The sequence below is a fragment of the Periophthalmus magnuspinnatus genome, chromosome 24 (assembly GCF_009829125.3).
Source record: "Periophthalmus magnuspinnatus isolate fPerMag1 chromosome 24, fPerMag1.2.pri, whole genome shotgun sequence".
In the NCBI taxonomy this organism is placed as follows: Eukaryota; Metazoa; Chordata; class Actinopteri; order Gobiiformes; family Gobiidae; genus Periophthalmus; species Periophthalmus magnuspinnatus.
This window is the reverse complement of record NC_047149.1, coordinates 3,495,159-3,507,658: the sequence shown is the minus strand read 5'-3', so window position 1 is coordinate 3,507,658 and position 12,500 is coordinate 3,495,159. Positions and strand designations below refer to the sequence as shown.

The 12,500-nt window shown below is 43.5% G+C and overlaps 1 protein-coding gene across 1 annotated transcript; it reads left to right on the top strand.

Annotated features, from left to right (window-relative positions):
- The first annotated feature begins 3,310 nt into the window (after nucleotides 1-3,310).
- Nucleotides 3,311-8,603, top strand: LOC117393195 (C-X-C chemokine receptor type 3-like). Its single transcript, XM_033991387.2, has 4 exons — nucleotides 3,311-3,523; nucleotides 5,345-5,695; nucleotides 6,999-7,217; nucleotides 8,526-8,603. The coding sequence occupies exons 1-3, from the start codon at nucleotides 3,311-3,313 to the stop codon at nucleotides 7,194-7,196; spliced, it is 762 nt and encodes a 253-aa protein (XP_033847278.1). The 3' UTR covers nucleotides 7,197-7,217; nucleotides 8,526-8,603.
- Nucleotides 8,604-12,500: the final 3,897 nt, after the last annotated feature.

Sequence of the window (12,500 nt, the reverse complement as noted above, 5' to 3'; positions counted from 1 at the left end):
AACTTAAGTGCATTAAAAAAATACAACTCACCAAACCGCTGCATCAGAGGGAGCCCTGCGCTGATTATGTGATTATGTCTACTCTGCTCCGCAGTTTCTTTCAAAAACTCTAAAGGCGTATCGTTTAATCCCAGGTGCTTATTCTCCATATGCCAAAGCAGTTTTGAAGGTTTCATTGCCTTATTTGCTTTTCCCGTATGTTACGTAGAGCGGACTGTGCGCGTGAGTCACCTGCAGCGACAAACCCAGGTTTTAAGTAGGTATTGTCTGTTAAATTTATCTTTCTTTTTCTTGGAGGTGTAGTCTCCTCTTCTGGCTCCTCAGTTGTCCATTTCCCCTTTGTTAAAAAGATCTCCAAAGACTTTTGTTTTGGCTCATTTTCACTCGCTTGTGGCTCTACTTTTGTGCGTCGTGTCTGATGTGTTATACGTGATACGTCACCGCGGAGACAAGAGCAGATAATAAACTTGCTACTACATCAAATAGATTTCTGTGGCGATTTCCAGCAGGATTTTCATGATACATCTATGGACGAGCTTATTAGTGTGTCATTAGGGACGGGCCAAAGTTGCTCCTGACCCCTGTGCGCACAGCGTCTGAAAATCAGGGCTCTTTACGCACGACAGTGAGCTGTGTCTGTATCTGTGTCTGTGAGACGTGAGCGGTGTTTGTTTTGAACATTGTTCCGCGAGTGTGACGCTTATTTTGAGCAACGAAAAATAAGAAAATATAATTTTATTTTAAGATCATAATAATCTTCCAATTTAAACTACAACAAAAAAGAACTAACACAAATAAAATACACTTCAGCCACGCAGAGCTGCAGTATAAGGCTGAAAGAGGCGCATACGGCTCCGGAGCCGCGGGTTGCAGACTCCTGAAATAGAGCCACTGCACGTAAGCTCGACATCAGTGAATCCAACTTGGTCAATGTAAAAGACGACAAAAGTTTTCAGAGGAAATAAAAGCAGATTTTCCGTTTTGGTGCAGTTTTATTTTCTTAACCTGCAGATGTGTTCATCCCGTGTTGTTGTCGTGTTGGTTCCAATTTTCAGGCACAGTTTAAAAAAAAGCGTGTCAGTGCACCGTCTTTCTGTGTAAATATCTCATGTTACAATATGAAAACCTGCGGCTTTTATTCAGGTGCGGCTTATATATGTACAAAATTGATTTTCTCTTCAAATTTAGCTGGTGCGGCTTTTAATCAGGTGCGCTCTGTAGTCCGAAATTTACGGTATATTAATCTTGCTTTGGATAATGGATTTGATTTGTAAGTATTGAAAGCGATTATTGTTGTTGATTTCGAACTGTTGTCTAAATGTTATGAATTTATTGTTGTGGAATAAGTGGTGAAGGTGAGTGATCCCCCTCTGCTGCGCCCCCAAACCCTCCATCACCCAGGTACTGCTCTAGTCCTGCTCTAGTTCTGCTCTAGTCCTGCTCTAGTCCTGCTCTAGTCCTCGTCTAGTCCTCGTCTAGCCCTCGTCTAGTCCTCATAAAGTCCTCGTCTAGTATTGTTTCTGTCCTGCTCTAGTCCTGCACTAGTCCTGCACTAGTCCTCCACTAGTCCTGCACTAGTCCTGCACTAGTCCTTGTTTAGACCTTTTTCTATCCTAGTTTAATCCTGGTTTAGTTGTGCTCTAGTCCTGCTCTAGTCCTGCTCTAGTCCTGCTCTAGTCCTGCTCTAGTCCTGCTCTAGTCCTGCACTAGTCCTGCACTAGTCCTGCACTAGTCCTGCACTAGTCCTGCACTAGTCCTGGTTTAGACCTTTTTCTATCCTAGTTTAATCCTGGTTTAGTTGTGGAGGAGAGCCAGAGAGGAGCAGAGCCAGAGAGGAGCAGAGCCAGAGAGGAGCAGAGCCAGAGAGGAGCAGAGGACTAAGTCTTAAAATGGCATAATTCTTAGCCCTTAAATTTGAACTTAAGAAAAGACGCCAGTCAGACCCCTCATGTGTTTGTATGTAGAGTGTTTGTATAGAGCGTGTTTGTATAAAGTATGTTTGTATAAACTGCATTTATATAGAGCACGTTTGTATAGAGCACGTTTGCATAAAGTGTGTTTGTATAAAGTGTGTCTGTATAGAGCGTGTCTGTATAGAGCGTGTCTGTATAGAGCGTGTCTGTATAGAGCGTGTTTGTATAGAGCGTGTTTGTATAAAGCGTGTTTGTATAGAGCGTGTTTGTATAGAGCGTGTTTGTATAGAGCGTGTTTGTATAGAGCGTGTTTGTATAGAGCGTGTTTGTATAGAGCGTGTTTGTATAAAGCGTGTTTGTATAAAGCGTGTTTGTATAGAGCGTGTTTTGTATAGAGCGTGTTTGTATAAAGCGTGTTTGTATAGAGCGTGTTTGTATAGAGCGTGTTTGTATAGAGCGTGTTTGTATAGAGCGTGTTTGTATAGAGCGTGTTTGTATAGAGCGTGTTTGTATAAAGCGTGTTTGTATAAAGCGTGTTTGTATAGAGCGTGTTTGTATAGAGCGTGTTTGTATAAAGTGTGTTTGTATAGAGCGTGTTTATATAGAAGCATTTGAGTGCAACTACAATATATAAAAGTATAAAAACATGGCTCTGAGGCCCCTCTGTGCCATGGGCCCCGGGGAAACAGTCCCCTTTACCTTCACCTCATCCTGCAAGGGTCAGACCTTGACAGACCTCTTGTCCCTTGCAGGTGCTGCTCCTGCACCTGGCCCTGACAAATCTAGTTCAGTCCCGGTTTAGTCCTTCCTTAGTCCTGTTTTACTCCTGCTCTTGTCCTGGTTTAGTCTTGGTTTGACCTGGTTCAGTCCTGGTTCAATCCTGCGTGAGTCCTGCTTTACTCATACTTCAGTCCTAGTTAGACCTAGTTTAGTCCTGCTCTGAGCTTGCTCTAATCGTGGTTTAAACCAGGTTTAGTCCTGGTTTAGTCTTGTTTTAGTCCTAGTCTAGTCCTGGTTTACTCCTGGTTCCATCTTGGTTCAGTCCTGCTCTAGTCCTGGTGTAGTCCTGGTTTAGATCTGGTTTAGGTTTAGTCCTACTCTAGTCCTGGATTAGATCTGGTTTAGGTTTAGTCCTACTCTGGTCCTCACAGCCCTTTTGTCTCTTGCAGGTGCTGCTCCTGCACCTGGCCCTGGCTGATCTGGTTATAGTCCTGGTCTTGCCGGGTTTGGTGGTGATGGATTTGGGGGCATGGTCAGATGGGGGGGCAGGGTGTAAGGTGCTGAGGGGTGGGTACAGCGTGAGCCTTTACAGCGCCGCCCTGCTGCTAGCGGCGGTGAGTGCAGACCGTTACGCAGCAGTCGTGCACGCTCGCAGACGGCTCCGTGTACGCTCGCAGATGCCTCGCCTTCTCCTCTGCGCCTTCGTGTGGTTTTTTGCAATACTGCTCAGTCTGCCCAACTTCATCTTCTACGAGCGCTACCTGCCCCAGCACCACATGTGGATGGGGCATCAGGACCTGGAGTCAGGGGGTGGGTTTAACCTCACTATGGTTCTGACTCTGGACATAAACCAGGATGAGGACACTGACTATAACATGACCGGGGATCAGGTGAGAGATACTGCTAATTTGAACCAAACTATCCCCTCTGACTCCTCCCCATCTCTGTCTGACTCCTCCTCCTCTGACCCTTGTCCCTCTAACTCCTCCCCCTCTGACTCCCCCTCCCACCTGTCACTTTTATCACTCCTCCCTCAATTTTGAGACATGAGAATTGATTTAACAAACAGAAAGTTAGAAAATCAACAATGAAACAGAAACAGACAAACAAATGAATCAACAGAAAACAAGCAAATGGAGAAGTGTCCCAGAGCACCCCCTGACCCTCCTTCTCAGCAAAGAAAAACTAAAAAAACTCAGTGGGAAAAAGAGAAACTTTGAGTAGACCCACAGTGAAGGAGCGATCCACTCCCATTGACTAAACCAGGACTAAACCAGGATAAAACCAGGACTAAACTAAGACTAAACTAGGACTAAACTAGGACTAAACTAGAACTTAACCAGGACTAAACCAGGACTAAACCAGAACCAAAACAAGGAACCAAAATCAGGACTAAACCAGGACTAAATGAGCAGGTTGCAGATGTGTCCAGGACTATTGTCCATCCATTTGCAGATAGAGTTCAATTTGTAGAACCAGAGCCACTCACCTAAGGGTCAGAGGGAGGCTTCTCCACGGTGGGTGGGGGTCATCCAGCCAGGTGAGGGAAGAGGAGGGTCCGGCTCCGCCGAACAGGACCAGGGCATAGAAGGGCATCTATGGTCCAGCCATCAGTGGGCGGTCAGTGGGAGGGCATCTGAAACAGTTGCACTCCCCAAATGGGAGCTCAGAGTTACATGAACAATCTGGTACCTCTCAGTAAGTAGAAGTAAAATTTAAAACAGCCGAGGGCTGCCCCTCTGACATCTATGTCACAGTCTAACCTCTGCAGCAGAATATTGTGGTTGATGGTGTCAAACGCTGCACTGAGGTCCAACAGAACCAGGACTGAGACCAGTCCACTGTCAGCAGCTAATAACAAATCATTTGTGACTTCAAATAGTGCAGTTTCTGTGTATGGTGAGCTCTGAATCAGGAGTGAAACATTTCAAATCAGCTACATCATTAGACTGTAAGTGGCGAAAAAGCTGCTTAACTACAACTTTTTCAAGAGTTTTTGAAACAAAGGGAAGATTAGAGATGGGTCTATAGTTGGCTAAAAGATCAGGTTCAAGATTATTTTTTTCAGAAGCAATTTAATCACTGTATATATGATGGACTGGGGACATAGCCATTTTCTAATGAGGTATTTATTATATTAAGGATAGGATCTATAATTAGATAGAGGATTCCTTTGAGGATTCTTGCTCTGGAGTCTAACATACTTCTGACTCCTCCCCCTCTCACTGGTATCGCTGCTTCCTCTCCTCTGACTCCTCAGCTCCCCTCCTCCTATGGCACCACCCCCTGGTGTGTGCTTTGAAGCTCACTTTAAAGAGGGGGTATACAGCAAAATCAATGTTTTTTATATTTCGTGTTCTACCGTTGTTCCCTCATCAAAAACATGAAGAGGTTTTAGATGTCATCCATGCATGTTTGAGCAATCTAGCGATCGCTCCCGTTCAAACCCTTTTTAGGGTTAGCAGTATGAGGCTGTACAAGGCTCCTCCCACAATCCTATATCACCCGTGCTCCCACACAATAATTCTACATAAACATACAAAAACATGATGCATATCAACGTTGTTCTGGGCGAATGTAGTACCTTCAAAACAATAAAAGGAAACATGGTGATCTGAATATGTTGTGTTACAGTTAATTACAATTAATTAAGTAAAATACCCCTTCCTTAAAAACAGTATTATATTAATTATGCCTGTGTCTCTCCTCAGCCCACTCCTTCCTCCCTCCGTGACTCCTCCTCTTATGATCCCGCCCCTCTGGTGTGCGCCCTGCGCTTTCCTAACAGCGAAATGGCACGCTTGGTAAAAATTATGTTGCCGGTGATGCAGATAGCGGTGGGGTTTGTGATTCCGCTCCTCGTTATGTGCTTTTGTTATGGCTCCATTGTGGTGACGCTTCTGAGGGGGCGGCACCTGAGTGGCAAGGGGCGGGGCTTCAGGAGAGAGCGCGCCGTCCGCCTGGTTCTGTTGGTGGCGCTGGTGTTCGTCTTATGCCACGCCCCCTTTAACGTCGTGCTGCTGTGGCACACACTGCTGCAGTTCCAAACCAGAGACTGTGAGGTGAGAGGGTGCACTGACTAACTGTGACACCATTAGACTGTGTGTGTGCTGTATCAGCAGCAGGGTACCGTAAATTTCGGACTATAAGCTTCTACATTTCTCCCACGCTTTGAATCCTGCGGCTTATACAACGGTGCGGCTAATTTATAGATTATTACTGGCTAACGGCCACCGGGGGGCACTCTGCAGCAGTAAATGCAACAGTGAGACAGACATGGGGAAAGATTTTGCGCTGAAGAATAAAACAGTTTTGATTGTGAGCTGCCATCTTGCGCATCATGCACACACACACACACACAACACACACACACACTCAACACACTCATCATGGAAAACACATGAAGAACTTAGTAAATGTAAAAAGACAAAAAAGCGACAAGAGCTTTCAGAGGAAATAAAAGCAGATGGCCCGTGTTGGTGCTGTTTTATTTTCTAAACATGCAGATATGTTCATCCCGTGTTGATGTTGTGTTTGTGCCGTTTTTTCAGGCATAGTTTGAAAAAAACAAAACAAAACAAAAAAACGTGTCTTAAATTAAAACTCTAAAAATCCCTGTACCGTATTTCTGTGTAAATATCTCATGTTACAACATATTTGCAACATGAGGCTTATATTCGAGTGTGGCTTATATATGTACAAAATGTATTATCTTCTAAAATTTAGCTGGTGCGGCTTATATTCAGGTGCGCTCTATGGTCCGAAATTTACGTTAATAAGAATAAAAGTATTTGGGGGAGACTATTTGAGTAACTGTCTGATTTATAATTTGAAGTGAATGTTTTGGAGCTCAACAGTGAGCGCCCCCCTCTGGTTAAAGTAAATTCTCATTCATTTTTCTCATAGACTTGACGAAAAAAAAAAGAAAAAAAAAAAGAATATTAAAAGCTCTGGGCTGAACAGTGACATGGAACTAAAGACACAAGACCTGCACTTTTATTACAACCTTTGTAAACTGCAGAGTTATTCAAAGATTTCAGAATTTTGTGTTTTAAATGAGCTTTTTGGACTTAAAACAACTGGTTAGCACGTAGCTGCTTAGCCTCCGCGATGCCTTTGAACTCGCAATATCTGAATGTTTGAAAAGTCTATGGGAAAAATAAATGGAAATGTACTTTCAGAACCGTACTGGGTGGGAGTTGGAAGTGGGCGGGGCTGTGGAGCTCCATTTGACAAAACAAGAAATAAGTCACAAAATCTTGAATTTTCTAACTGACCCAAAATTGAGCCAAATTAAATCTTTTCTGCAGAAACACACATTTTCAGATCATATTGCCTCTCTCCCTTCTGACCTCTCACCTCCAGTTTGTGGACCGCCTGGAGATGGCCCTGGCGCTCACCCAGACCATGGCTCTTCTTCACTGTGTGCTGAACCCACTGCTGTACGGCTTTAACAGCGCCCCATTCAGGACACGCTTCTACAGTGTCCTGCACAAACTCCGCCCACAGAGACGTCTGTCCTCCACCAGCCATTCTGAGCGCAGCACGCACTACACGCTCTGACCAGTCACACAGCACCAGCAGGTTTGACATTCGGACACAGTCGTAGTTTATGTTTGGGGGAGTTTCGCATTTATTGGATACCAAATTATGATGTCATACTCCAGGACCAGGAAACAGTATGTGATTAAAAAGGGATGAGACCATCATCTCCAGTTTGAGTCATGTGCCGAATCTGCATCAGTCATACTACTCTTTAGCTTGCCTTTTATTTTAATAATAATAATAATAATAATAATAATAATAATAATAATTACATTTTATTTGTATTGCACTTTACATTTCAAAGAAATCTCAGAGTGCTACAGACACAGAAAAAAAACAAAAAAAAACAACATACAAAAACACTACAAATCAGAAAAGGCAATAAGTATAAAAAGACATTACAATTTACATTCGCAAACAATAAATAGTTAATAGTAGTAGTACTATTAAAAGTCATAAAACTTAATAAGACTTTTAAAAAAGAATGTCTTAAGGCCTTTTTTAAAGGCCTCGACACTTTGTGTGAGCCCTCAGAGACTCTGGAAGGGCATTCCACAATCGAGGGGCAGCAGCCTGAAAGGCCCTGTCTCCCATAGTGGAGAGTCTGAGTTCATGATTTGTCTCCAGAAACAGCTGTATGTTGTGTCAGTTAAACCTTTGTTGTTCTTCATTTAAGTGAAATGGAGTTTGTAAATAAAGTTTGATATGGTTTATTTTGATAAATATCCCATCTGGCTGTGATCAGAAACATATAAAATATTAACCTCAGATCAGAGCCTCCATGTTTGTCTGCTGTCATCTGTTTGCTCTATGGGTTCGTTCACTCTTAGTCCTGATGTAGACTTGGTTTGGTCCTGCTTTATTCCGGGTTTAGTTCTGGTTTAGTTCTGGTTTAGTTCTGGTTTAGTTCTGGTTTAGTCTTGGTTTAGTCTTGGTTAAGTCCTGGTTTAGTCCTGGTTTAGAGTCAGAACAGCTGGCCTCTATGTTTGTCTGCTCTTTTAACAGTTAAATGTGCTGTTCACACCAATGCTGGACTCACATTTACCTTCAAATAAACACATTTAAACAAACAGATAGCAGATTATATAGAGTTTGTGTGTGTGTTGTAGACAAGTGTTTGTGCAGAAGGATCTGAGCATGTGCAGATCCAAGTCTGACGCAAATTCGGCTCTGCTGAAACTGGGGAATGAAATGACCCAAATGAACCAGCGCCAACTCAAACTAGAGCAGCTCCTACAGGGTCAAAGCTCCTACAGGGTCAAATAAAATTTAAACCTCACAAATATATAATACACTGATGAGACACTGAAAGGCCTTAAAATGTGTGTTTGTGTGTTCTTTAAATAGAGAATCTCCATCACCTCCGCCCCCTACACCCTCTGACATCATCACGTCACTTCCTGCTCCCTCTGATATGATGACATCACTTCCTGCTTCCTGTGAGACCATGGAGGAGGACTTCAGGAGGACTCCTTGTGATCTTTTTGTTTATGTTTCTCAATAAAACCTCTAAAATATTGAGTTCTGTTTAATCTAACATTTAAAGGATACATGCTTTTGGCCCCTCCCAACCACCACCTTAATGTGGTGGAGGAGTTTGAGCACCTGAATGATCCGTGGAGTTATGTCGTCAGGGACTTTGTGCCCGATAGGGTCTGGTCTTGGGAGACGGATCAGACCAAGAGTGTTTCAGAAGCCCCCCATGACGATCATCAAAACAAGGCCAGTTAGGTCGCCCGGATTGGCATTACTGGGCCCCACCCTGAAACCATGCCTGGGGTGGGTGCTCGGCAACGAGTGCCTGGTGGCTGGGCCTTTCCCCACCCAGGTGGGCCCAGCCCGAAGGAAAGACGTGGGGCCATCCTCCCGTGGACACACCACCTGCGGGAGGATCCGTGAGGGGCGGGTGTGAAGAGATCAGGGCAGCAGTCGAAGGTGGGGCCTCAACGTCCCGATCTCCGGACATGGCTTTGGGGACATGGAATGTCACCTCGCTGGAGGGGAAGGAGCCTGAACTTGTGCGGGAGGTTGAGCGTTACCTGCTAGATATAGTCAGCCTCACCTCCATGTACAGCTTGGGTTCTGGAACCCAACTCCTTGAGAGGGGCTGGACATTTACAAAGAACTCTTTAAAATCTCAAACCAAAGTGACTTTTACAAACTTAAAATGTGATTTCAGATTTAAATAATTTTAGTGAAAAACAAACACTGTAAAAAGTCCCTAACATGTTTGGGCTGTAGTACTTTACCTTAGTTAGAGCTGTCACTGCTGTGTTGTTCTGCTGTTGTCTATGCGCGCTCAGTTTGAGAGATTTATCAGAGTGACCACTGCACCGTGTGATGTGTCTGGAGTCTCATGTGCGAGCCAAGGTAAACTCCCCTTGTGTCTGCCTCTCTTATTTGTGATCCTCTCTACCTGCTGTTTTGGTCTTGTCCCAGAGTCCTAGGTTCAAACCTTTTCTGTCTCAGATCTGGTTTGGCTCACACAGATCTGTAACTTCTTCTTTAAGCGGCTCCTCTGTCCTCCACTCGTCACCTGTATTAATGTCATCTGTTTGAACTCGTTATCAGTAGAAAAGACACCTGTCCACAACCTCAAACAGTCAGACTCCAAACTCCACTATGGCCAAGATCAAAGAGCTGTCAAAGGACATCAGAAACAAAATTGTAGACCTGCACCAGGCTGGGAAGACTGAATCTGTAAGAGGTAAGCAACTTGTGTGAAGAAATCAACTGTGGGAGCAATTATTAGAAAATGGAAGACATACAAGACCACTGATAATCTCCCTCGATCTGGGGCTCCACGAAAGATCTCACCTCAGCCTCAAAACATCACTACTCTATAGGAGATCTGCAGGAGGAATGGGCCAAACTACCAGCAACACTGTGTGAAAACCTTGTGGAGACTTACAGAAAACGTTTGACCTCTGTCGTTGCCAACAAAGGGTTTATAACAGTATTGAGATGAACTTTTGTTATTGACCAAATACTTATTTTCCACCATAATTTCAAAATGAATGCTGTAAAAAAAATAAATAAATAAATGTGATTTTCTGGATTATTTTTTTTCTCATTTTGTCTCTCATAGTTGAAGTGCACCTATGAAGAAAATTACAGGTCTCTCTCACCTTTTTGCACAATCGGTCACTGAATAAATACTTTTTTGCCCCACTATATCTCTTGGATGGCTTTTCACTTGTTGTCTGGTTGGACTTGTCTTTGGGCTATACCAGGAGTGGTCTGAGTTTGGTGTGGTTTTATTATTGTGTTGACGTTGTGCTTTAATAGAGCTCTTTCTGTCTGTTCTGTGACCCCTGTATGATCAGAGACACAACAGTGACACCTCTGACCAAGGTGGGGTACTACAGCCCAAACATGTCAGGGACATAAGAAAGTGACCTTTTTACAGTGTTTATCTCAGACAAAAACACAGAGAATCATGTGTCCCTCACACCCAGAGCAGGTCTATTCAGTAACATTTAAAGGCCCATATTACACTGTTTTCTGATCGCTGTTATAATGATGTTTCCTCATCACAAAGATCTTCTCTCAAAGAAGAAAACACTGTTCCAACTTGTGATATCATGTGGGAAAACAGGAAGTGCTCCACTGTGTTTTTAAACTCCATACACATTCATTAGAATCATTTGGATAATTTCAGCCCTGGAATTGCCAATCTCTACTGAACTAAAGTTAAAAGGAGCTGTTAACTTTGAAATAAACACTTCATGACATCACAAGGTGGAACAGAGCATTGGAGATGTAGACAGACTAATAATAAAGGGTAATTCAAACGTGTGTGAATGAAACAAAACATAACTCCAGTACATTCTTGAGGAGGGAACAACATCATGACATGGCTTAAAGCTCACAGAGTCCATTCTGTGAAATACAGGAGCTTTAAACATAAGTTCAGCAAATGAACCGAAGCATTGGTTTGGTTACAGGAGCAGCACAAGTACAATTACTGTAGTACAGGGAAAGTACTACAGGGACGGTACTGTGCCTACTTCCTCAAACACAGACAGATGGTGTGTGGCCGCTCTGTCTACTCCTGTCGCTCCTCTGTCTGCTCTTGTCGTAGATTGTCTCTTGTTGTAGATTGTCTCTTGCTGTAGTTTGTCTATTGTCTCCCGGACGCCCTATCCCACTGCTGCTCCATGGCTGCCCTGAAAGACGGTGACATCATCATGGGCAGGGCTGGGGTGAAAGGTCGCAGAGGGATGTTCCCACCTTTTCCAGGAACGTCAACGCACTGAAAATACTTCTGACCTAAAACAAAAGGTCAAAGCTAAGCATTTGAAAAATGTGCCCATTTATCAAATGCCGAGCTATACGCAAATGTAGTGATGGGCAGATGAAGCTTCATGAAGCATTTCATCCAATTGGTTCACTCCAACGCAAAGCTTCTTGAAGCTTCATTTGCTCTAGCAGGAAATCTACTGGACGCAAAAATATCAGTTGGCATGAGTTTGAAGTGTGTGGCATTTTGCAGAAAGCCTGTGAATAAAACTGTCAGCAAAATAAAGAAGTATACAAAACAGGTATATGGTAATGATGACAGTATACTGTGTATATATACACTGGCAGTATGGAAAATGGTTATTTGGAAATGATCAGTTACAGTGAAGTGAGGATGGTTGAGGTATGGACAATGATTGTCTTTTGTAACGTTGAAGTGTGGCCAGTGATTACGGTTTAGAGGACACATCATTGTTTTTTTTGTTTTTTGTCTAAAAACAAGTTTTTCCACTGTGGCAGGTCTTAGGCTATTTCTTTTGTTTGACAAAATTTATCCTGCTTTGGAAAACACGCGTTCACAGGGCACAAATGAGGCAGGCATACACAAGAATGCCGCTGCTAGCTTATATAAATAGGGATAGACATATTTTTGTTCTCCCAGTATTGACTCTCCAAAATCTCTCCAAATTATCTCTACCTCTACCGCTCTCCAAACTATCTCTAACTCTATCCAAACTGTGTCCAAACTCTCGCTGGCCGCAACCTCTCCGTCAAACACCCACATTTTGAATGGAGCCTGAGGGGTTTATATCGCTGTCAAAACTTGCGGCAAAATCCGAACCACTTTCTGAATCACTCACGTGGTACAACCAGGTAGCGAGGCTTCGGACGTCAACATTTTCAGCTCCTCCCCTAAATGAAGCAAGCCTCGATATGTGCATCGCATACGGACCGTCACATCACTGCGCAATTGCATCCAACTCAAAGGTTTGGTGTATACAATCTTCTGAAAGTACACCAAAAAGCAGTCTTGTGTACGCCCATAAGAAAGTTAGTCAATTGGTGGTCATGCTATAGGTG